At 37.5% G+C, this 26,772-nt stretch overlaps 1 protein-coding gene across 1 annotated transcript in view; it reads right to left on the reverse strand.

The window, feature by feature from the left end:
• The window catches only part of myo3b (myosin IIIB), a 146,416-nt gene that overhangs the window by 9,895 nt on the left and 109,749 nt on the right, over positions 1–26,772 (reverse strand). The window contains exons 36-38 of the mRNA XM_073811996.1: positions 9,199–9,299; positions 8,728–8,774; positions 6,839–7,026 (exon numbers count right to left, since the gene is read on the reverse strand). Coding sequence (XP_073668097.1) covers positions 6,879–7,026; positions 8,728–8,774; positions 9,199–9,299 — 296 coding nt within the window. The 3' untranslated portion in view covers positions 6,839–6,878. The remainder of the gene's footprint in view (positions 1–6,838; positions 7,027–8,727; positions 8,775–9,198; positions 9,300–26,772) is intronic.

Below are 26,772 nucleotides of genomic sequence, written 5' to 3' on the forward strand. Positions count from 1 at the left end.
TGAACTCCAGAGGATATAGAGACAGGACAATGCCAGTCTATTTGTGTTCCTCCTTTGAAGTCCACCCTCTGTCTATTAGCAAGAGAGCGTGTGCTGTCTGACAATAAATACTCCTCTATCTAAAGATTACGCTCGCAAAATATCTGAAAGGTGCCACACTGCCGCTCATACTCGGAAAAGAAAACACACAGTTGAGAACAAACCTTTAAAACGGAGAAAAAAAAACCTTTGGCGGCGTGTGGACCACATTAAAAGAGATCGTCGGCCGCCCCAGATGCAAAGGCGCTTTAATGAGTGGAAAGAATAGGCCGTCTTGGTTTTATGGAGAGTTATTGAGATATTAAAGAGCACAGGTGCAGGGCCAACATTGTTTACGTCAGCTAAGCTTCAGACACAAGTACGGGAATCTTCGCTGGCTTTGCTTGTCAATAAAGGATTGTGCTTGGCAATGAAAATACAGGCTAAGGATTTGCTCCAAAGCCAGGTTTAATACTCTACCTGCTTTTCTTTAGTAAACTTGATGCCACACACAATTTCTTCAGTCTGATATTGTCTGTGCTTGAGAAGAAACTACTTCTGGATGCTCCTCATCATGGAGGAAAACTTTCTTTCCAGCACAAAAACTAGAGAGCTTGTTCAAAATTGATTTTCATGGCAAAACAGGGCCAAAATAATCTAGGGAACAAGATCGCTCTCAATGTTCTTTAAAGAGGCACTCGCGGGTGTTAGAGTGACCTATTTCATTTCAGAGGAACTAAATATTCTCAGACAGGGAATAAAGCTCGGAGAATATTATTCACATTACTGCTGCATCCGACTATAGTCGAAAAAACTGGACACGTTGGCTATGATTACAACAAATCAATACACGCACACGCACATGATTATATGGGCTATTAAAGGGTTAGTTCACCCCAAAATTCCTTTGATTGTCTTCATAACACAATTTTAGATATATTTGATAAAACCGGGAGGCTTGTGTATGTCCCTGACTGCAGTTTGATTTTCACAACTAAGCCCAGAAAAGAATGAAATACATCGGCAAAAAGTTCCATGTGCCATCAGTAGTTTAGGACTGCAGGTGATATTGTCCATGTAAAACGCAATGTCCTCTCTCATGACAGCTTTTTTTTAAAGAAAAATCTCTCAAAAGAGACCATTGCAGCACTTGTTTGACTGTTAGATCTGATGTTGTGTGACAGATCAAATGCTTAAGTTTAACAGCTTTATTTTTTATATATTTTTTTTTATTTAATTACATTTTTCTAAAACTTCCTCAGTGATTGTCATTATTGCACATTTCGGCACAAAATACTAAAAAACTTTGACTGTTGCCATCATAAGCTTAATTTTATGTGACATTTGGCCCCTCATTATTCATTTTTATTTATTTAAAAAAGTCTATTTTGTTAGTTTGTTGTTGTAAATATTCCAATTGGGACAGAGATTGTGACATTTTCAAAGAGTTGAGTTAAATGTTTATGTTATATATTTTGGTTGCATTTGTAAGTAAAAATGTAACTGCTTAGCAAGGCATGAAATATAAAAATGTGGGTAAATTAATTCGATTGTAATCGCATCAAAGAAGCATTTGATGCATCGGCAAAAATCGCATCGCTGGCGGATAAAAATCAATTTTGTATCAAATTATAATGAACTGTCCGATTTACAGGTACACCCCTGGTTACACCTGGCATACACACTGCTGTGGAGTTTTCCAATCTTGAAAAAGGAAACTTTTGTAAATGCAGACCCTGTTTAGGGGACACGCTGCAGTGTAGACGGACCTAACCAGACACTTACGATCGCTCCCTTATTGGGTGTTCTGTAGCATTATGTATTCTTCCATGACATGTCAAGCCCCTATCATTTGACCAATTACACTACCGAAAAATGACAAGACCAGCCACAACGGATGTTTAAACAATACCATGGAGACTAACTGCAAGCTTTTCAGCTGTTTGAATGGTTTTTTAAGCCTTCATGGTGTGTTTATTGATGAGACAAACACCTAAAACAAGCACATGGGCAAACGTTTTTGCCACTTATGAGAACATATAACGTGACAGCCGGATTTAACAGGACAGCTTGTCATTTTTCAAGTGAAAGTGATTTTATTCTGTAAAACAGAGGACTGTAGATGTAAGCCATCATTTAGTTTAAGATCCTAAATTTTGCACATAGATACACAACCTTAATTTATCATACCAATAAAGCTTCTTTGACCTTGAAGTTAAATTGAAACACAAAGATGAAAAGAGTTTTACAAAACAAGATCTCTCAGCATCTTCACTAAAGATCAGTTTTTCATCTGAGCCCTGAGGGGTCAACAACTCCAGATGAACTAGAAGATATGCAAATCATTATAAAAAAAAATCTACGATTGGATGCTTTCCTCTTAATTTCACATCTAGAATTTTATATCTACTTTAGCATCAGGACTGGACCAGCGGTGTCTAATAAAAGATTTGCAGGACAGTTACAGATAAACATGTTTAAAGAACAAAACTGAAAAAATAAAATACAATTGTTCAACACTCTTATCTGTCTCCATGTTTTTTGGTCTTTGTCTTTCTGTGGCGAGGATCAAACGCAAAGAATCACTTTTCATGTGTTAATGTTATCTGCTTCCTTGAGGTGAATTAAAATGAACGATTCTATCATTATCGGTTTGATAAACTGGATTTAATGAAAGAATTATATCTAGAATTTGAATCAAAAAATAAGAAATACATTCCTCAACCACGAGAAGCTTTGAAATGCAGATATTGCCTGAAGCCATGAGATAAGGTCAATCCATCATAGTCTTAAAAACCAAAAAATATTAACAAGGACAGATAAATGTTTGGTTCAAAGCACCTTAAAAATGCAGAATTAAACTTAAACAAAAAAATCTATTTAAGACATTCAGTCATTTGATGCTTTGTTCATTTATCTTAGTACTTTTCAATGTCAATAATTTACCTTTTGGCAAATATTTTTTTGAAAGCATTTACATAAGATATTATTTGGGGTAATATTTTAAGGCCACTGAAATATATATAACAAGTATGTGTATGGACACTTGGGCTTCACTAAAAATGTATAATAAATAAAATATGATCCTGCAACACAAAATCAGTCATTAAGGTTATTTTTTAATTGATATGTACATATAATTAGCTTTTCACTGATGCATGGTTTGTAAGGATAGGACCATATTTGACAGATACAACCATTTGAAAATCTGGAATCTGAGGGTGCAAAAAAAATCAAAATATAAGAAAATCGCCTTTAAAGTTGTCCAAATTAAGTCTTAGCAACACATATAACTAATGATAAATTAATTTTTTATATATTTAGGGTAGAACATTTACAAAATATCTTCATGAAACATAATCTTTATTTAATATCCTAGTGATTTTTTGGCATAAAAAATTTATAATTTTGACAAGGTGTCATCTACAATAACTTTCAAAACTAACTTCACCCTTCTGAATGATTTTTACAATGATATTTAAGCAACCGGTCTAAATGTGATTTTAGTGGATGGATAAAGTCAGCTGACACACAGGTGTCCTCACAGAGTATGACAGATACAATAGCTGTGTATTGTAAAAGTTCCTGAAAGCAAAAACAGTCAACATTAAGTGTGTCCTGTCGCGAATGACTATCACCAAACCACAGGACGCCATTGTCTCCATGCCCAGTGAGCTCTGTCATTAAACTTTTCATTTATTCATGTCATGTGACATCTGCACTGTCTGTTATGTGTACAAACGTAAAACCTGTTGGATCTGATGGAGGTACTGTAACTACAGGTACTGAGATGAACTGAAACGACTTTCTTTTAAGAGCTACTTGACTTCAGTAATGTTTATTTATCAGTGTGACAGTATAGAGGAAAATCACAGTAGCTGCCTTTCCACTGCTAGGGCAACATGTCAGAGCATCAGATCTCACGCCCAACATTGATCCACACTCACACAATTGGACCTCCAGCTGCGGCACTTTGCCCTAAACCCGCCTTTAATCTGTCACTCTCACAACACCCATCTCACAGCTGGATTCAAATACTCGAGAGTGGGGTGTAGGAGAATGAACCAGGCACAAGCAGCGTAGTCATGATGGGATTTCACACTGGGCACATCTTTTTAGGAAATTAAAGGGATAGTTCACCTAAAATTTTTTATTCTAATTTAAATTCTAATTTTAAAACCATTTCGGATGGAACCGGAAGTGGGCGGGTCTTAAAACTGAAGTTTGTCATATTACATGAAAGTGGCATTTTAAATGCAATTTTGCTTTTAATTATAATTATAACTTAAATAAGTGTAAATATTTATTAAAAATAATAATATGAAATTTTAATCAAAAAGACAAATAACTTGATTCTCGTTACTAATATGCATGGAAAGCAAACAGCCTCAAACAGCTTGTGCGTATGTTTCATTGTATTGTATCTTTAAAATAACAAACTTGAAAGCACGTTGACAAAACTGTAGGCTACATCACTTTTCGGTCACCGTCTGACATCTTGGTTTCAGTTTAAAAACAGGCAGGAATTTGAAAATAAAATGCTGGACTTGCTTGATGTTTAAAGAGTTATTAAGAGAGATAAAGTTCGGGAACTGATTTATGTTAAAAAGTTATTAAGATCGACAAGACTCACGCTGACTGACAGATCTGAAACGCAATGCACAGACGCGCAAGTACGTGCACTGACAGAATAGTTCAAAAACAACTGTTTTGATAAGAATTTACAAAAGCATTATAAGCATTACAACAAACTTGCTGAGCTCATTATTATCTATGTCAATACAGCGTTTGCGAGAACATAACGAATTGTTTAAAAAAAAAACGTTCTCATTAATCTTCATCTAAATAAATAAATAATCAGATATTCGTTTAAAATGACAAATAACAGTATGCTCTATTATTTAAAAATCAGTATTGACTTAGTTCAAAATAAGCAACATGATATTAAACAATAAGGTAATTAGAAAGATTTAGTTCAAATGTTTCAGTTGTTACTTTATTTTTATGTAAATAGCAATTCATGTCTCATGTCATAGTAATCTTCAGTTAACATTTTGCTTTTAAAATGTTTAATTTTCATATTTTATCTATTTACTATTTATATTCATCTAGATTGACAATAAAGCTTGCTTCAACTAGAAGTAATTAAGAGATCATCTGTGACCGGGGTCACACAGAGACACAGAGTTATTAACGAATATTTTATTATCAGAGTGCAGCATTTTATAAAGGTTTTTTGGTCTTCTGTAATTAAATAAAAAAAACTAAAAGGGTCATTTTTTACAGCTGAGTTAAAATAAGTTTGATATTAGCAGCGTTTTTAAGATTTTAAACTAATTCCAAAATAAATCCTAAATAAGGGATTTGCAGAAAATGTAACTTGTGTCATTTTATAGATTGCACTCACTCACTTCACACATATATTATTCGTGCTTTAAGAGATTTATAATTTAGCGCTGTTCCAGTAAACACGTGATTATGTCTGGCCAAATATTTTTTCTGTTATTCAGATGAATTCGTTATTCGTTTTAAAGCTATTATCCGTGCCCTTCCGAATAACGTATTTGGCTTCGGGCACATTCCTAGTGCTAACCATCATTTATCAAAATATCTTCTTCATCATTTATCACAATACCTACACAAGATTTTTCCTACTATGGAAGCCAATGATTTCAACAAGCTGTGTGCTTACCATCATTTATCAAAATTTCTTCTTTTTTGTTAATCAGAAAAAAGAAACTCAGATTTAGAACAACATGAGGATGAACTATCTCTTCCACTTCAACCATATGAACTTTACACAGGAACTCAGGACTTTTGGGGGGGTACTGAGTATGTTTCCACCGCCGGAACCAGGATCTAAATACATTTCTGGGTAAAAATTTGCACCTTCCCTGCTTGCAGTAGCTCATAAAATAATTACATATATTAGATAAATTATCTAATTTGTTTAAAAAAAAAAAAAAAGTGTGTTTAAGGCCTAGTCCACACGGACACGGGTATTATTATAACCAGAGTTTTTCCTCCCGTGGTTTAAAAAAAGTCCCTTTCACACATGCTCGGTTTAAAAGAAATCTCCGCCTACATGAAAGCGCAAAAAAGCTGTCAAGAGCATGCCACACCAGCAGGTGGTGATATAACTCAAATCGTAAATCCACGTTAGCCAAATAAGAAGCTTTAATCAGAAGCAAAAACCCCAGTTTTACTGGCTACATGACAACACTGTGCCCTGATACTGCGTTTCCGTGTGGATGAATGGCCGAACCGCTTAAAAAAAGTCACGGTTATAAAAATACCCATGTCCGTGTGGACAAGGCCTAAATGATGTTTTATTAACATAGTTCGGAAAGAACACGTCAAAATAAGTTACTCAAGTGTCACCAGCTGCCTACAATCAGCTAATCAACATATCTGCCCAATCAGCATGAAGGCAAGCCCAAATATAATCACAGTCAAACTCACCTAAGGATTCTCTACAGTCCTCAGAATCCCTCCAGCACCCCGTCTTCTCTCACTTACCAGGTATCTTTTTAAACCGGGGGGGGGGACTCTGCGTTCGGGCCAATTACCAAGCTCATAGTCCTCTCCCCGGACAGCACGCCAAATAAATGTACCAATTTAATATATCTGACTTATTTGTAAGTGTGAACTCGTGAATAGGAAGTTCATGTTATGGTTTGGCATGTCACAGGAACACAGTTTGTTTGTTTGTCTCCAAAATGTACAACTCTCACTACTGGCACTGTAATACTGTGGTTGGTCAACGTTAACTGTTTATAGTTTAATTGTGTATAGTCACAGTGGTCTATGCAGCTCTTACCAGCTGTCAGCAAGAGTCAGTATGATGGGCAGAGCACAGCTCATCTAGATGAGATGGTGGTAGGGGCAGGAGGTGGGACAGTCTTGGGATTTGGGGAGGGGCCAGATAATCCTTCCTCCTCAGGGACAGACTCTATTGTGGACAGTAATTGATAATATTCATCCTCTCCATCCAGCATTTTTATTTGCCTGAGAAAGGGATAGAGAGAGAAAGATATTTGAGTAAAAAAAGTGATTTCAATTTTTTTTAATTTGTTGAAATCTAAATTACCTGATTTCTTTTAATATGAATCATAAATGACACAGGCTGAAGTAACAACTGTACAATCTTTCAGTACAGTGCAATTTAGTATTTCTTGTAGACGTTTTTATCCAAAACACTTTACAAATAAGAGAAAATTTTACATTTGGTCATAAAGCTAACATAAAGTTCATTTTACAAGGCCATGTTTTATCAGTTAAAAGGCCATTTTCAGTAGTTCACATTCCTATATACTTTTTAAATCAATACTAATGTTACAATTGACATGGAAATATAGGAGTACCTCCTTATATTAGGTCCTGCTCCCTTTGTTTTATTTTTTTATATTTCTCTTGATTGATTTACCTTCAGTATTGAATTGTAATTGCTCCTATTGTTTGTCAAATACTTATCACAAATATTTTATTAAGCATCTTACTCAATATGAGGTAATGAAAACTGTATGCATAATGTTTCTGTAGCTTAGTTGGTAGAGCATTGTATAGCAATACAAAGGTCATGGGTTCAAACCTCAGAAATACATACTGATAAAATGCATACATTGCAATACAATGCAAAGTTATTTAGGATAAAAGCACCTGCCAAAAACATGAATGTAAATAAATGCATAATAATAAGTAAAATGATTTGAAAATTGTTTTATAAAATAAAATCCTGCTTTACAGTGTAAAAAATTGCATAATATAGAAAAAAGTATAGGGCTAACCCTTCTAATAGGGCTCAGTGTACTTTACATGGCTTACTCTGGGTACTACAGTACATCGTTACAGTCCAAAAACTATACACATGTTGATCTATTCACACAGGACAGGTTTTTCCTCAAAACTTTTTCTCAACTGAACAAAGAAAGACATAAACATCTTGGACGACACGGGGGTGAGTACATTATCAGATTTTTTATAATAGTAGAGTAAACCTTTCAGAATTAACAAACATGTTTATCTATTCCAGTATTTCCAATCAAAACTAATATTAATGCTATAACATACAATACCATTTTGTTTCCATCTTTGTAAGAACAGTTGCCTCTGTGTCCAAATCATTGATGGGTCTGGGTAATAAAGTGTTGGGCTCAGTCAGAGGTATTCAGCTGGGATTTATGCAGACCAGTCAAGTTCTTCCACACCAGACTGAATTAATCATTTCTTTTTAAACCTTGTTTGTACATGGGGGCATTGTGAAAAAGTGTCCCTGCCCAAACTGTTGCTATAAAATTAAAGCTAAAATGTCTCTAGAAAATCATTATATGCTATTAAGATATGAAATGACTAAAAATACGTTCATTAGAAAAGGGCGTCCCAAAACATTTTTCCATATTTGTAAAAATGCTAAATTAAGTGCTTGAAAGACAGTCTGCAGTGAAAGAAAGAAATAAATAATAGAAAGAACTAGTTAATCTTTTCATATGGATATATTCGGCCTGGTTGAGGTATTAGATTAACCAAGCTTAACTTTAAAGACTGTGAGGTCATATATCTTCCTATTCTCTCCTCCCCAAAAATGATAAAAAGCTTTTATTTTCAGCTGTGAATTTGCATGAGGAGCAAACTGAGTCGAGGTCTTCTCTCGACTCCCCCTTTCTGAGCTGTTGGGGTGTTTAGATATGAAGAAGAAGAGCTGTTATTTACCCTAGTTTTCTGGGCTTCCTCTTGCTCCCCTGATAATCCAGATTTCTCTGCAGAGAGGACACAGAGAGATCGCACACAGGGTTAAGAGGAAATCTTCAGAAAAGACAAGCGTGCAAAGCATCGAACATACGCGAGAGAATCATTAATTTTTAATTCAAAGTGATTTTGTGTTGAATGTGTGCAGATGCTGATAATATCAGAAGTCACAGCATAATTTTTCTTGATCAAAGCGCGAGAGGCTGAGGCTGATGAGGCAGGCATCTTGCTCGGCTTTGATAAACCACATCAATTATTCACCGTGAAGGGAGACATCCTCACATGAAAGCAACAGATAAAGCGCCAAAGCACATGCTGGAGACAACAGAGCGGCGTGGGGGTGGGGACTCGAGGGTCTGGCACAGGTAGCTTTAATTGTATTATCATCTGGAAACAAAGTTAGACAAAGGTTTCCGTGGAAGGCTTTGAACTCACGTTGAGATGGTTGTAATAAAGACTGTCTTCCGGGCTGTTCAGGAGCTTGGGCTGCTGTCCTCTACGCCGAGGGGAACGGTGATGCAGCTTCACCAGCGGACCTGCGGGACACAAGCGTTCGGATCAGAGTCACGTATCAAATCATGTCGCCCCGCAGGAAACGTATGAGCACAGCGCTGCAAATACAGCTGACAGCTGTGACTTACGGCACAAGTGCGCTTGTAACAACACTGCACGTTTACTGGAGAACATTTGAGTGGTGCCTGTATGTACAAAAGCATGCGGTGGGTGGTTGCTGAGGCGTTGCTATGCAGTTGTTAAATATGTAATGTGTTCTTAGATGGTTTTAAATGCATTGCTATGTGGCTGCCAGGGTGTTCTGGGAGGCTACCCTTCTAAACAGTTCTTTCTTCATTATATTTTTATGGACTATATTTTGTTGAAAACTGCTAGTCAGCCTTTTTCAATCTCACGAACATCACCAAGCTATGGAACATACCAACCCTTCCTGAAATAATTATGCCAAACAAAAATTTCATATGATCCCTGTGAAGGATGACGCCAACTAAATGAACATAGGGATGCTCAGATCGATCGGCCGCAGATCAATATCGGTCGATCACAGTATTAAAGCTCACGTAACACACGTTGTTTCTGCATTTCTGATGTTAATCTGGAGTACCTATAGAGTAGTATTACATCTTTTATATCTCCGAAGAGTCTTTAGTTTAATCAGATTTATAAAAGAAATATTAGCTTTACCGAATCGTTCCGATAACGTACAAAAAAATATAGAAGGAGGAGTTACTACGGCGGGAGGAGCGAGTACGAGTCATGCAACACTTTAAACAACACTGTTTACCTTATGATTCACTACATGTTCGTGTCATTTATATAATTTTCACACGCCTATTGCCAAAATAACACAGAAGTCTTACCACATGCAACTCATGACCCGGTTGGGACTGAAATTCAGTGCATCAAACACACAAGCAAAACTCCGCTGCTACCCCGGACAATAAACTATATCCATTGTTTTCATAAGGCTGGATTTCTTCTCCTTACATCCAGAAACACACTTCTTCATTCATGCCATTGTTGAGTTTTGAAATTAAACAAAGCTGTGGCATGATGTGAATGTTTGTATGTTCTAGCGTCTCCCGCTGATTGACGGGTGGGCGGGGTTTTCCGGGGGAAGTGTCCATAAAAAGAACTGAAACGTCAGCTGGACCTGTAATCGAAAAAAAAAAGTTCCGAAACTTGTACGAACCCTGGCGAGGTGCTTTCGGCACAGAAATACTCTGTAACACGCCCAACTGCTTTTTTGACACTTTGCCTACGTTTAGCATGAGGAAACAACTCTAGAACTGTGTTAATAAGTCAGAATGCTTGAAATACCATTGAACCACCCCTTTAAGTGACTCGATCGGCACTCGCTAAATTTGCCGATCTCATGAACCAATCTTTCTGTTTACTTTTGTCATAGGGCTCCTGAATGCGTCCGCAATTGGAGACCATTTTTTCGCAGTGTGATCATTTTTACAACCCTTTGCTCATGTGCGACATGCAGATTTGGATTTCTCTCTCTGCCCTAACAGAGATACCACATAGCAAAAAAAATGTTAACAGTTACAGTCATCAAAGAGCTTGCATATCAGCTGGAAAATCAGTATCGGCATTGGTATCGGCCGATCATGACAACAAGAAATCTGTACTCTATATCGGCTCCAAAAATCGTGATGGGAGCATCCCCATACAAACTGCCAAATTTGACATAAATTGTAAATGCTATGATCACAACGTGTAATTATTGCTTTTTTCTTTCTGCTTAAATGAGTACTGTACATGATGTTAGCTAACTGTATAATTTACATTGAACAAGCTGACTCTCAACGCCTGTAAGATTTTAAATGAAGGTTTGCAACAAAGGTTTTGCCTAGAATTGTAAACATAGCCACCAACTATAAAAATAAACTCACCTCATTGTCCATCTAAACATTGTATGTATTTATGTATTTATTACTATATGTGCATATTTCTTTACAAAGTAACATTGCCGACTACTGACCTGGCATACGTAATACAGCGGATTTAGTCATAATCACAGATCCATGTAAACGCTTTTGTCGACACCATTGTCGTGTGTATGTGAAACTTTTAAAAAACACAAAGGAGAAAGATAAACATAGCCTTAATTTGTGTTCCGGAGATAAATGAAGGTCTTACGGGTGTAGAAAAATTATTAGGTGAACTAAACCTTTAATCTTAGCAAATAGCACTAAATATACATAAGCACACAATGGCACTATGTAGTGGTCGAGTTCACCTGGCATATATTTAAAAGTCAGCCACACATTTCTAATAACAACCTTAGCCTGGATATATCTTGACAATGAAGAATTCTGACGTTCACATAAAAGAACAAGCAGTTTAAATATGCAATATGTACAGTATGTTTCACAAAGATACATGAGATCCAACTATCTGATCTACTGAAACTCTGTCAGTTTACAATTATCGTGGATCAAACCGCATGTCAGGAAGAAAGAAAAGAGTCTTCCTCACATTCACTCGTAACCTTTCAGATCTACAAACACGACAAAACGAGCAGAAATCCAGGACACCTTTCTATAGCACCATGTATATTTAATATCTGGGTCTGTTTCATCTCGTCTTCACTTTTAAAAAAGTCGGTGCTTCGCAACTCATCATCTTTCCAGATTCTCTGTAAATCTTTTCTAAAACAGAGTTCAATGACGCACTCGTTCTGTGAAACGCTCCTGCGTGATGGCTTTGAACCGACTGAAGAACATCTCTATCCTTCTATAACACTTCAAAGCACCGAGATTCAGTGTCTCTCTCGCTGGGTGTAATTCTACTTTGCATAGATTTGACGTTCTGCTGCTTCAAAGACGTTTAAGGAGAAGGCGATGTACTCCACCGCTGTACAGTATAGTGATGCTGCGGCTTGTTAAGGACCAAGTAAAATTCATGTTAATTCAAAGCCATAAATAAAAGCTCAACATCATGTATTTGTATATACTGTATTACAAAAGCATGGATAACAAATAGAGCTTTATTCAGCTTCTTAATTATATGTTAAAGATCAAAAACTTAAAATGTGAGGACATGCAGTTAACATCCCTGAGAATGAAAAAGAGAAAGAGCAGTCTCCCTGTCAAATACTCTTCCAGACAGCCTTTAAGTAGTCTGACCTTGACTAATTACTGATCTGCTGATCATTGTGTGGGTTAGACCTCTGCCACAGAACACATGTGGGTTAGTGCCTGATCCTCCCCCTTTGTCTGAGAAATCAGCATCATTTAATCCAGAGCTCTCCCTTAGGGCCGTTGCACTTCCCCTGATAGACCAGCAACATACAGGCTGCCAGCAGCCGACTAAAATCCTGCCCAGGGCCAGCAATAAGCACAGCTGGAACTAGACAACTTACAGCGTATTGCTTTAGGTTTATTAAATTTGATTGGAATTAAATGAATATGAAAACCAAATTTAGCTCAGTACAATAGTTAATACATTTCATCATCATCATTTTTCTAATGACATTAAATTAATTACCTAATTTTCCATTAATAGCTTTTACCAAATTTGCGATTATAACCATTTCTGATACGTGTAAAATTAACAAAGTCTGTCTACAGGACATTCCACATCATGTCACCTATTGGGGTACCTCAAGGATTGATGCTTGGCCCCCACCTTTTCTCAACATACACAACATTATTGGAACCAGTTTAGACAGGTGCAATGATCTTCCAAAATGTAGCAATAGCGTCCCTCAGCTTTCAAACCTTATAAATCCTTCCTAGAAAAAACAAACAACAATAGCCACAACAAAAAAGATTATTGTCAGGTAGTGGGGAGCTCCTAAACCATTTTGAAACTGCATTACAAAACGTCTAATTTTATTATTGTCTTGAGGCAGGATCATGACAGGTCCCTGTTTTGTGTGAAAGCACTGGCTATGTTTATTCATGCCATGTGCTTTCTGTCTAGTCTTCTGACCCCGCCCCCTCGTTTCCTCGTTAATCAACCCATTATTGTTTGCTTCATGTCACCTGTTTCCCTCTTGATTTGCTTCCTTATTTAATTCCCTTGTGTTTGCTGTCCTGTGATGATTCGTTTGTTCTTACATCTGTACTTACCTGTAAAATCTGAATGTCAAGAGAGTTTGTCAAGTGTATTGTTCAAGTTTGATTTGTATACCAGTCCTGTTCCTGCCAGTCTATCTGACTCTTTATTCATGGGTCTACAACAAATGGTGTGGGACGCGTTAAACACCAAAGTTTGTGCAGAAAAAGAAGTATGCATAATAACAATAGCGATGCTTCGCCAGCACCACTACCAAAGTTTTTCCAATAATAGAAAAGCTCGTGTTTGCCACAGTTTCATGTACATTTGAAATCACCAAATGCATTAAGATTGCACAGTTTCAATAAACCATGTGTGTTGTGTTGTGAAGATTAGGTCAGATATAATTCTTTATTTAGGACTTTAGATTTTTCTGAGATTGATTGATTTGTCTCATGGACTGCTGGGTAGTAAAAGAAGAATAAAGTAATAGAATAAATCACTAAGGGGTTGAGTTTTTTTGGTTTGTTTCACCATTTACCTTCCATATTGTAAATGTTTGTATTTGATAGATAAAAAGGCTGTGAATTCTTTTCAAAGAGAGGTTTTAATTTGACGAGACTCAGGCCGCCTCTTAAAAGCATCTCCAAATCCCTTGAAAATCAGAATGTGCTTCAGAAACGACATAAAAGAGATGCTAAAAGGGGTTTAAGCTGTATAAACGCGGGAGGCGTATTGATTCCCGTCGCTCACGTGCGCTGATCACCTGACATGTCTCGGGCTGGGCCGAGCCGCCGGAGTTTGTTTGTACAGATGGAGGGGGGATTGTAAGGCAAAATCATCAGCAGCGTTCTTTGATGTCTAAATGAGGCATGTGCAGACCAGGCCAAACACACACACACATTACAAACACACACACTCCTGAACAGAATCAAAATACACACACAGATAAAAGTGTAAAGAGACACACTATCTCGCATACCTACAGTGCACACAGACACACACAGACAGACACAAACACATCATACACCGAAACACAAACACACACACAGACAAATACAGACCGCATTCCTGAAGACTTGCAAACAAAGCTACTGAACAACAATACAGCGAGACGCTTCAGTAAACTTCCAGACCAATGTTAAATGTTTTGTTCTGTAACTCTCATTTATCCCTACTAAAAAGCTGATTGGCTGGTTTTAGCTGGTATCCCATCCTGGTTTTAGCTGGTTAAACTGGTGTAGCAGGCTGGTTTTACATGGGATTTGGACGCTTTTTAGCTGGACTAGCTTTGCCAGGCTGGAAAGACTAACATCAAATTACATATTGAACCTTTAAACTGACATTTCGGGACAGTGTTTGTAATGAATCAGTAAACACACAGCAAAACTTACTTAATCTTCACTGCACATATACACTAACACACACACACTATCCAATGGTCATGGGAAATCCGACATGATAATAAGACTTTAACTCAAATCAGTCACACCTTAAGAGGATGAAGTGAAATCCACCCACCACATCACTAGGACTTAAAAAACAGTATCACAGATGCTTATATGCTAATATAAAGGACAGTGAAAGACAAATGTTCTTATTTAAAGTATAAGTTTAAAGTCTCAGTCTGTTACTCACCCGTATAAAACATCTGTTCTTTATATCTTATTAAACTCTATATCTGACTGACATTAAGAGGATTTCAAAACATTCCCACCATACGGCGCTTAGTTATATTTCACCTACTAAAACAGGAGCAGAAGTTTTGCAATAGTATGACAGCAAAAATACCAGAGAGAAAGCTGATTGTCTTCCAGTCCTCCAGCAGGTTGGTGTTACAGACACATGCACACCAAAACATATCTGTGTTGATCTGACATGTGGCCGACACAGTCAATAAGGTGGCCATTTAGACACAGTCACTGAGTTTAATGCTGCACATGCAGCCTGTGCTCTTCTGCTGCTGAATTTAAAGGGATACTCCACTTTCATTAAAAATAATTCTGATAATGGGCTCACCCCCTTTCTTTCGTTACTTGAAAAAGAAATTAAGTTTTTTTTAAGGGAAAACATTCCAGGATTTTTCTCTATATAGTGGACTTGAGTTGACCTCAACAGTTTACAGTTTTAATGCAGCTTCAAAGGACTCTAAATGATCCCAACCGAAGTATAAGCGTCTTATCTAGTGAAACAAAATATTAGCTTTTTAACCACAGCTTCTCGTCTTACAGTGTGATGCACCAGCGTGACCTTACGTACTACGTAATCACATCGAAAGGTTACGCATGACGTATGTGAAACTACCGCTCCAATGTTTACAAGTGTGGAGAATAAGGACCGTTCAGACGTTGTTGTATGATGAATGATAATAATTAATGTTTTTGAGTCAGTTTATTGTTTAAAATGGTTTGCAAGTGTGCGTTTCACATATTTAACACGTGACCTTTCGATTTGATTACATAAGGTCATCAAAAACCGGACAATCCTTATTGTACATGCACAACGCCAGCGACATTGTCACTGTATGTCACTAGTCTCTTTCAATTGGGTCATTAGGAGGCGATCCTAATTCTGGTTGTCCTAGTAAAAACTATAGACGTTTTATCGGACGCAAAGCGTTGTTGCGTTTAGGTGTCTTAACTTCCGGTTTCTGTTTGTTTAATGGTCTGGCTAGTGGCTGAACTGAACTCTGAAACAAATACCTTGTCGAAAATAACAAATGTTTTGGTTTCCTAAAGACGAGGGGAGACGGCGATCATGGATCACCCCTATGTAAAAAGAGGTTTGGCAGCCGATCTGTAGTTAAGATTGTATACATTAAACACAGTAACATCAGCTCAGTGTCATTTTTGATACGCTTTAGCTATGATTTTAACTAAGGTAATATACTGTTTTTCTGGTAATCAGAAAAAAACTACTCTAAAATTAGTTATTAATTCTTTTCAGAAATTTACTGGAAGATATATTTGTTCCACGAAAGACATTTGTTTATGTAAATGATGAAAGATGGATGACGTGAACTCCACTGCTTTACTCTCATTGTTTGTCGCTCCCAAAAGTTGCTCGTCATTTGCATAAAGCTGAACTGTTCTTAGCTTTGACTGCATAGCTGGACACGCCCACTTTCTGTCACCAATAATGGCTGCGCTTGTGTCGCTGGAAAGTGGCAAATTACCATTTAGGCTACGTTTACAAGTGGGCGGCTATTTTCATAAACAGACATTTCAACCTCTCCGGTTTCAAAAATATTACCGTGCACACATGTCAGTTTTCAGAAAAGTGTTCATTAACACGTACCCGTGCATATATGCCGTCAAAATAAGCTCAAGCCCACGTAAGCCAATCACCGGCAGCGCTGGTGGTGACCCGAACTGGTTCTTTGTGTTGGAAGGAGGAGTTGTTGCAGTAGGTGTTCGGTGACGTTGTATTTGCAAATACAAACCAACAAAACGAGTTTGCACGAACATAAATGTGATCTTGTAAGCGTTCAGAGTAGCAGTCACATGTAAACATAGGTCACACTTTTGATGTAGGAGCGAGCTCAGGCGCATACTCTGTGACGTTGCCTGGTTAAACATCCGTTTGTCTCAGTTTACATGCAACCATGCAACCGAAGATTTTCAAGATCTCCACTCTGGCTGGAGTTTTTAGAAACAATCGGTTTCAAAGGCGAGTTCTCCGTAAACGAGGGACACAAACAAAGGTAAATCTCTCAGTTTTTAAAAATAACCATGTACGTGTAAACAGGGCCTTAGATGAATTATATTGTCGCTCTAATGTTGCTAGTTGCTGGCGGTGTGCACGCAGCTTAACCCCTTAACCTATGCTGGGATGTAAATATAAACATTTTCTGAGTTAATATAACCCAACGGCTACACCCGACAGCATAAACTTAAATCATAATATAAAGTTTTACAGTGATGTCTAAAACTGCTGTGTTGGGATCGTCCCTTTTTGACCCTTTATTGAAAATAACCCAAAGAGCATCATTCATTAAACAGTCTTACTGAACTTCCTGTGTCCCCTTAAACCATGTTTATAGCATAATTAACATGTCATACACACCATTCATATCCCCGTAAACCAACACACACACACAAACGCACACACACAACATTTATTAATAAAATTTGGACAGATGTCATGGCATGTAGCTCCTTATGTAACAGATTGAGAACAAATCAAAGAGATGTCAGATGCAGCAGAAACCAAGAGTAAATTCATTTAGACACAATCTACCTAGAGGAAATTTCTACTTCACTAAAGTTAATCCATCAAATGAGTGAAGTCACACTAACCAGGAATGACACTATCTGTTCATGTGCACACACTCATTTGTTTTCTTACTCATTTCTGTTAATCCTATAAAACTTTTGATCTTGTTTTTGATGATGTTTTCAAATGACACGTTGAGGTGCGTTTCACAGCCAACGCATTGAGTAAAGCCCAGATCAGACTATTCCAACACTCCCACACCCCAGAAACCTTCAGGCCAATGTTTAGCTCTGCCATCCGCACGTGAATAAATAAGAGATGGCAGCATACCGTGTTTCTTTCTAGAATTTTCTTTATGCCTTTCAAGGACACTTATGGATATGAAATAGCATCATTGTCTTTATACGTCCATACTTTATAAGTGAAAGTTAGTTCTCTTGTGTTGCTCTCTGGTAAAAAGGATCAGGCTTCATGGTTACTAAAAGTTGAGCTCCTTATGCTAACCGGCTTTATGAAGATTATGCTTTTGGTAAACATACACGTCAGTAGTGAGAAAACAAGAAAGGTAAATTATGATGGCGCTCAGAGAGAGAGAGAGAGAGACTCTCAACTTTAAAGGATCATTCGGGGTAGCTTTCAACATGTATCATGCTGTCAGTTACTACAGAAAATAATCTCACATGTCTCTCAGTGTGAAAAAAGAAAAAACATGAATAAACCTATGGAACCTGCAGAACAACACTGGCACTTAATAGTAACATGTTTTTTAGTTGATCCGATCACAAGTGGACAATGATAAATACAGGTGAAAATGGGGATCAAAAGGTTTTGTAATCCACTTCAACCACATTTCAACACATCACCACATGTCATCCATAAAATAAACACTCATGGCTGAATGTGTTTAAACCTGTCATTACCTGTCAATCACTAAAGCAAGCGTATTAAACACTGCCAGTTTCAAACAAAAACAACTCTGCCTGATGTTAAGATCTGTGCATGAACATAACTATTATTAACATTCAGTGACACAGATTATCTGAAGTTTACTTAACTTAAAAAACAATATTCATAAACAACATGCTTGTTCTTAAAGTCCATTTTAAGTTTTAAATACATTGTTACATATTATTATGTGATGTGTGTGGTGAACCTCCCCTCAAAATGTAAAGAAATAAATAAAGAGCTCTGATGCAATGGCCGCTAAAGGCCACCTCTATCAAAGATAATGATATTGAATAGGGATGTTCATTTCAGTTAATATTCCTGACTGACAACCACAGCTAGTTATAATATTAAATTGCCATTGAAAAATACAGTTGTCTGTGACCCCGTAAAAACAGTACAAACATTTTATTTAATTTGAACGTGCAAACAACAGCAACAGGTCAACAACAGAACCAGGATTCATAAATTATGAAATTTTCACCCAACATTACATTATAAAATTTTCATGTGATCAGTCCAGAGGATTAATATCCCAAAATATATTTTTTATCTACCACAGTGTCCATTTCTAAAGCAGGACACATTTCAGAAAGTTTTGCTTTTGCGTCTACTTTCTCTGTTTGTGCAAAAAGAGAGATGATTTTGGTCAGGGTCTGAGACAGAGGCGATCAGTGAAGGTCTGTCCGGAAACGAGCGAGACAGATCTTGCGCGCACACACGTACGTCTCCATGCAACTTCCATACTCAAGCATGGACACAAATGCAGTACAAATGATTTCTCATACAAATGATTACTTTACCAGACCATCAGGGCAGCGATAATTTGCGTCACTTACAGGCCATTCACAAATTACGGATAGAAAAGTGGTGAAATGTTTGTAGGCAGATGCGTTAACAAATATTTTTTTCTTTTAACTGATAAGAGTGTCAGGATCCTGCCATAGAGTCTTGTTTTATATTTATGTTTTATCATGATGGCAGGGTTCTGCCAGCCTCATGTTCTATGTGGAGGCTCATGGCCTTGTAGATTGGGTCATGTGCCTCTGGTGGCTCATTTTAGTCCCCGCCCCCTTTTTCTCCCTGTTAATTATTCATTATTAGTTCACTCCCCTCACATGTGTTGCCCTTGTTATCTTGTTTAGTTTTCCCTATTTAATCTCCTCTTGTCTCTTGTCTTGTGCTGGGTCATTGTGTACTGATGTGCTGTTTTGTGTAGAGTTTGTGTATTATTTCAGTTTAGTTTAATATCTATGTCTTGTCAATAATTTTATTGTTTACAATTTACATTCCTCTTTCCAAGTGTTAATCGTCCACAAGATGTGACAAGACATTACTCCCATTAAGTTTAATGTAACATCGCACGCCTCTTAGCCAATCAGATTCGAGAACCAGAAAGAACTGTTGTATAATATTATTTACGATACTATAATTGTATATTATGTGAGATGATGACTGTCACAAATCCTCTACATCACAGGTGGAAAGATAAAAGAATCTGCATTTAATGTCCAAAAATGACAGTAGAAGTATGTTTGGGTCAGAGTCTAGTACACAGTCTGTGACCTCCAGAAAGTCTGATATTGGGAGGTTAGACAGAGATAATGTGAGTGTGTGTGTGTATCTGTGGAGTGACAGCAGCAGCATTAGAGACGGGAAGTGAGCAGAACTCCAGACATCTGGATCTCTGCCATCTCCCCTGACGCGCGCGCACACACACGCACGCACGCACGCACGCACGCACGCACACACACACACACACACAAACACAAATCTCCTGCGATCAAAGTGCACCCTGCTTACCCCATCCACACATCAAGACACACACTTAAATATGTTTTGTAAAGAGACAGAATCAAGCCTGTAGTTTAGCCAGAAATGCCTCTGATGATGGTATCAAACAGTTTTGTGTGTGTGTGTGTGTAGTCTGTGTGTATTGGCTCCGAGAGCAGTCCAGTCAGCAGTTTTGTGTTTTGCATATTTAAGGTGAGGTAATTTGACTTAAATAGCTTTAAACAGCCTGGCAGGCTACAGACATCTCTATCTTTCAGCACATTATTAGTGTGTATACAGTAAGAGAAATTTTAGCGATCTAAGCGCATTGTCTAAAGCACATAGCGCAACGTGAAATGGGCGTGTCCGAATCCACTTTTGCTAATTTAACGACGGGAAAAATGGTTTGTGCGCCGAGCGCATGGTTGAAAGGGGTTGGTCTTTTTTTATGAGTAATGGGAGTATTTTGGACGTAAGGTGCAATAAACCAATGAGAGTCTCAGCTCTCATCCCCTTTAAAAGCCAGTTGCGCTGGCGCTGTGTCTAATACCTATTTAGATTACTGACTTTGTAAACTGAAAAACTTAGGCGGAGGAAGAAGATCCCCAGTTTAAGATTAATGTTAAATAATTGTGTTGTTTTTCACTTGTATTGAAATTGTTATTTTTTATTAAAACCTTTAAAAGACTTTTTCTTTTAGTCATGGAAGTAAAAATAGCAGCTTTTAATTGCTTTAAGGGCTATCCAATATCATAAAAAAGTATGTAAGAAAAGAGCAGGAGATAAAGAATTTACAAACGGCTCTCCGCACGTTTCAGCACTTGGACAGCGTCAGTTTTTTTTAAGCATTACTTAAGAATGTTTCTCATCTCACCATATCCACAAGTACAGAGTCATCATATACAATAAATCTGTGAGGTAGCATTAAAAAAAAACATTTAAAAACAGATGCATTTATTTAAAGCAAAGCATTTATTTACTTACCAGGCTGCAGGTGAAGCAGCTCTTTGTGCCTTCAAACATCTCATAATTAGTCCTCATTTATGTCCAAGAGACTCAATAATAATCTTTTACATTCAATCCTTTAATCTTTCATATTTAAAAGCGTTTTTTTTGTGCTGCTGCGCATTCATGTATGTGATAAGCAAACCCGCGTTGTCGTCCCGTTTATAGGTCCATATTACTAATGCGCTCTTTAAATAACAAAAAACATATTGCGCCATCTTTAAATAACAAAAAACATATTGCGCCATCTTTAAATAACAAAAAACATATTGCGCCATTGACTTTAGAGCAGGTTTTTGTTGGTCAATGGCGTAGTCTATTTTATTTGCCTCAAAATAGCAACGCGCCAACAATGCGCCTGAACACACCTCGTTTTCAGACCAGAACGATATGCCATGGGCGCAAAAGGGGTTCGCAAATGTATTTGCTATTTAAACAACGTGGCGCTAAATGTGAAAATTATAATTGCAGAAGGTGGAAACTAGCTAAAGACACTTGCGTCGTGCATTGCGCTGCATTGCACCGGGTGTAAGATAGAGCCCCAAGACTGCATTTGAAACTTCTTTCATACTATATAGTAGGCGAAAAGCAGTAGGCGAGTATTTCCGGATTCATAGTATTCCAAAAACAGTAGGCAAAAAGTATAACCTACTACTTCCGGCAAAATCTTGAAGTGTTCATTCCATGGACCCTTTACTATCCCGTGAGCCCCTGGGAGAGGAGCTATCCAATGAAGAAGAAGAAGGAGATGCATTGTTTTGTTTTGTTTTTATCAAAAAGCGGTATTGTCCCAATACTTAGGGAGGGCACTGTATGTCTGTGAAATAATAATGTCAATTTAATATGTCACCTAATATTATGTCAGAGTCTGCTGCTTGTGTTGTAAGTAAACATGCTGCACAGTGTTTTGTACATGAATATATGTAAGAGCTTTCTTTGATATTTCAAAGATGTTGATGAAATAAGCTCACACAAATTTCACACGCTCACAAAATTAAACTAATAAAGAAACAGAGAGCAGCAGCTTTAGTTTTATCAATGAAAGCCTAAATATAGCGCTGTACACTGTGCCTTTACACCAGAAGTCAGAAACGATGTAAAACCAGGATTGTGCTCAGTACATCACATTAGATGAATAGGCGGAGAGTAAAGGCCGCGGTATACTTTTTTTCCGCGTCCGGCTCGCGCGCGCACACGTCCGCGCAGCTTTTCGAGTATACTCCCCGCGGCTACACGCGGATGGCCGCGTTCGACACTATACGCAATACAAATGATTTCTTATTCAAATTATTAGTCTAACAGGCTGTCAGGGCAGCACTGATTTGGCGACATTTACAGTACATTAAAACATTAGGATAGGAGAAGAAAAGTAACTCATCCACCATTGCAAACACAGTTTAGAACAAACAACAAGACAACAAAGAACAGGAATCAATCAAACATGCTCCAGAGCTTTCTGTTCTTGGAAGAAGTAAAAGTTAAAGAAGAAAAACCATAGTGTGTGTGCAAATGCTGTCTATTTTCTTTGTATAATTGTTTATAGTGGAGTGCACTGTCTAAATATTTTCACGCGCATGCGCTGTTGTACGCGGACTGTACGCGCACTGTCCACGCGGTCTCAAATTTTGGGCTGCACGCGGACGGTCCGCCAGCCGGCCGCGGACCCTCTTGATGACGAAAATGACGTCATGCGGACGGCGCGCATACGCGGACGTCCCTAGTATACTTTCGGCTTAAGCGGTCTCGTTTGGCTGTTCAAACACATTCACGTTTACACCACAAAAGCAATTCGGTCAAAAGTGTTTTCGACTACACGGTGCTAACTAAATAGTAGTAAAAGTGGTTCACTGGCTCGTAATCATAGGGGAACCATTTTAAGTGCTATATGGCACTTATGTGGTTCCTGAGTAGGACCTTTGTAGAACCCTATTGTCATGGATTAAAGTGAAAAAAATTCTTCTGACTGAAATTTTTTTCAGGCCAAGTCATATTCCTTGTAAAAAGGCGAGACCAATAGCATTCTAAGGGGAGATGTTTTTTGCCATTAATGCCATATTAAAGTCTACTGTGGCATTTATAGGGTTGCCAACTGTCACTATGAAATACAGCAGCAGTGCGGGTATGTTTTTTGTGAATAAACAGTGTTAACACTTAATTACAACATATGATAGCTTTATTACTAGTTTGTTAATTTACAGCTTTACTTTTAACACAGTCCTTTAATTGAACCATTACCTTTAATATCTGTCTAAAACAAAACACTTGTGACTCCTGCACTAAGGGTTAAAAACGTTATCCCGTCATGTTAATCTACTTGTTGTGACAAACTAAAAAAAAATTTATTCTGTAAAATGTAGTTTGCAGGGCATTTCAGATTAAGGTGAAACAGCTTAATAACTCCCTATATAAAAAGAAATATGAATATCACCACCTTTAATGAACCTTAATTATTTATTCATTGTAAATCTTATTAATGTTGGCATTTACTTATACATTTTTTTAAATCAAGGTTGAAACTGTTAACATTAGTGAATGCACCATGAACTAACATAATCAATTACTTTAATGACATAAACATGAATTAATAAATGCTTATATACTCTATATTTTCTATAGTTTGTTCATGTTATATAATGCATTTAAAAAAGTGAACAAATACAACTTTTTCATATCATATTATTCAGTACACATAAACTAATAATCCAGGGTCTGTTCTGTTCACACAACAGCTTACAGTCACAGCTCTAATACAGTAACGTTATGTATGAATATAAACCCTGAACGAGCAACTCGAATTAAAATCGTGTACAATTCGCACAGGATGCCTGTAATCATAGTGACAGTTGTACATTGAATGACTGTACCCTTTATCAACAAATTATTATTTTACAATAGAGGCAGAGCTGAGGTGCTATTTTATGTGCAATGTTATGCACTTAAAACAATGCATTGTGCGCAACGTACGTATATTACACAATAACAAAATTCAAGCTCACGTATAAACAGTCAGTGATGAAATAAGGATAATAAACAATAATGTATATATCTTAGTAAAGGTATAAATTGATTTAGTCAAGAGCAGTGAGAGATTAATTGTTTGATTAACATTAGTGATAGATACGCAAAAAAGTTAACTTTTTTCTGCTGTTTACTTTCTCCTAAGCTCTAAATGGTCGTGTTTGAGGATACTTGCAAAGACTGGATTTTTGACGCATAACCTTATGTAAATAAAGCGGCAAAAATACTCACAAGCTCAAAGAGAAGCGAATGTGTGACTTGCTTATTCCCCTCATACAGAAACAGCGCATTTAACACTGTTGTTATTGTTTCAATTTAAAATCACTTGTTTTTAAATGCGGATACATGTACAAACGTCAACATTTCTTGACCACGCGCACATGCAACTACAAGAAATGACATCAAAGTACTGCGAGAGCATTTCGGAAGCAGTCTCGTCTAATGAGTTCTCGGTTCGCTCTCACGGGATTTTGATGTCATCTGACTGCCTCTTGGTTCTTGTGGCGCCAAGTGAAGTTTACCCATGAGTTTAACAACTCATTGTATCAGCCACTGGTTAGATCAGTGTAGCGGTCAAAAACTATCACGTACGAGACAAACCAATTACCCCCAAAATACAGGACCCTAGGCTTACTGTGCAAAGACACGTAAATTACCTGGCTGTTTGATTTTCTTAGCCCACGAACTGAAAGGCTTGCCAATCTTCCTCATTTCGCTAAGTCAAGTTAATCTCCATTGGTCTTATACACCTTTATCGATGTCCAAAACATCGGATCCTTCCTACATTACAAGTATGTCCATGCTAGCAGAAATAAAGTTTTACCTCAGCTTAACGTGAGATACAGCCAGAAAACCCGGAGTGGATCTGGTGCGTATGATTACAGAACGCTTACAGTGAAAAGAGGAACGTGATTTCGCTCCACTCCAGGCTTTGATCACATTCCACTTAACAAGGTGAATACACGGCGTCTTTATGAAAAGTTAATTTAATAATTTTGCAACTGACGGAAATCCGTCGTAGACTCGCTGCAATCGACGGAAATCCGTCGCTACGACGGAGAACTTTAATCCATGTATTGTGCTATATAGAACAATATCTGGTGCTATAGTGGTGCTATATCACCCACGGATGGTTCTTCATAGGCGTTTTATAGGTGCTATATAGCACTTAAAATGGTTCCCCTGTGATTATGAGCTTTTAGTGGTATTCAGCACTATTTTTTAAGAGTGTACCTCTGGATGTGGTCGAAAGTGGACGAGCTCAAAACGTTTTGAACACCATTTACCTCTGTATTTAGTGTCATCCACTTGTGATCCGACTGGCCAAAACGCATCTTAATACCAGGTGTAAACAGCCTCAAAAACATGTGAAAGCACAAACACCATAAACATCATAAGAATCGATAGACAAGACGACAGTGTTTCCCCAAAAATATCTTAAGTGTGGCACCTAAAGTCTTTTGGCCAATCAGAATCAAAATAACAGCATTGTCTTCATTTTTGGACTTTTGGTCAATCAGCATCATCGTCTTTACTATGTATCAAGACAACTTTTCACAGCACAACAAGTCTGAGCACAATAGTAATGTTAACTTGCCAAATGCGGTAAGTGTGTCATGATAAATTTTCCCCTAAACTCTATCAAACTATTTGTTGAAGCTTGACAGCAGGTAAGCTAATGTCTAAGCTATTAAAATGTCACTTCAGAATGAATCTAAATACTTTTGCTTAAAGCAAACTCCTGCACATGTATCTCTATCTGATATTAATGTCTGTCAATAGAGTGACACTAGGATGACGTATTTTTGAAGGCAAAACCCAGAAGCGAGTTCAGCACTGCAAGTCCCAAAGTCAATAGGTTTTTTAAATGGGGTTTTGGTTAAACGCCAGAATCAAAAATGCTTTATTGCCTGGTGTGCTTACAAGGAAAGTGTGCTCTTCATTGGTTATGGAAGCTTTAAGTGCACACATTTAAGCCACCAACAAGACAATAAAGTAAAGACAATGACTAAAGACAGGATGAACAAAAAAATAGACAAAAATACTAGGGAGCTCCAAACCGAGGCAGGCATCCGCAGCAACATCATGGTCAGTATCAAGATCTTGGTGTAACATAAGCCCAATATATTTATCCCCACTCGTGACTTTTTAAAGCTTTAAAGTGTCTTTAAAAAAAGGTGGTTGCAGGGCTCCAGACTGCTACCAAATGGTTGCTTTTTGCCTTAAAAATTTTAGAGTGTGCCACTGAATTTTACAAACAGTCACACATGTGCGACCAGTAAATTTTACCTTTATTTTTGATGTGACACTGAATTTAAAACAGCACATTGTACTTTCTGCATCTATCATCAAAGTATTTATTAGTAATACAGTGTATTACCTAGTAGAAATGTGAATATTTGGTTAGCATGTTGATTTACGGTGTGTGCCCCTACATTTTCTGGTTGCGCCCCTAAAATTTTCAGTTGGGGGCCACTGTGCTCCTAGAGGGAAAAGTTAGTCTGGAGCCCTGGGTTGGTAACAATTTGC

The sequence above is a fragment of the Paramisgurnus dabryanus genome, chromosome 15, assembly GCF_030506205.2.
Source record: "Paramisgurnus dabryanus chromosome 15, PD_genome_1.1, whole genome shotgun sequence".
NCBI classification, from domain to species: Eukaryota; Metazoa; Chordata; class Actinopteri; order Cypriniformes; family Cobitidae; genus Paramisgurnus; species Paramisgurnus dabryanus.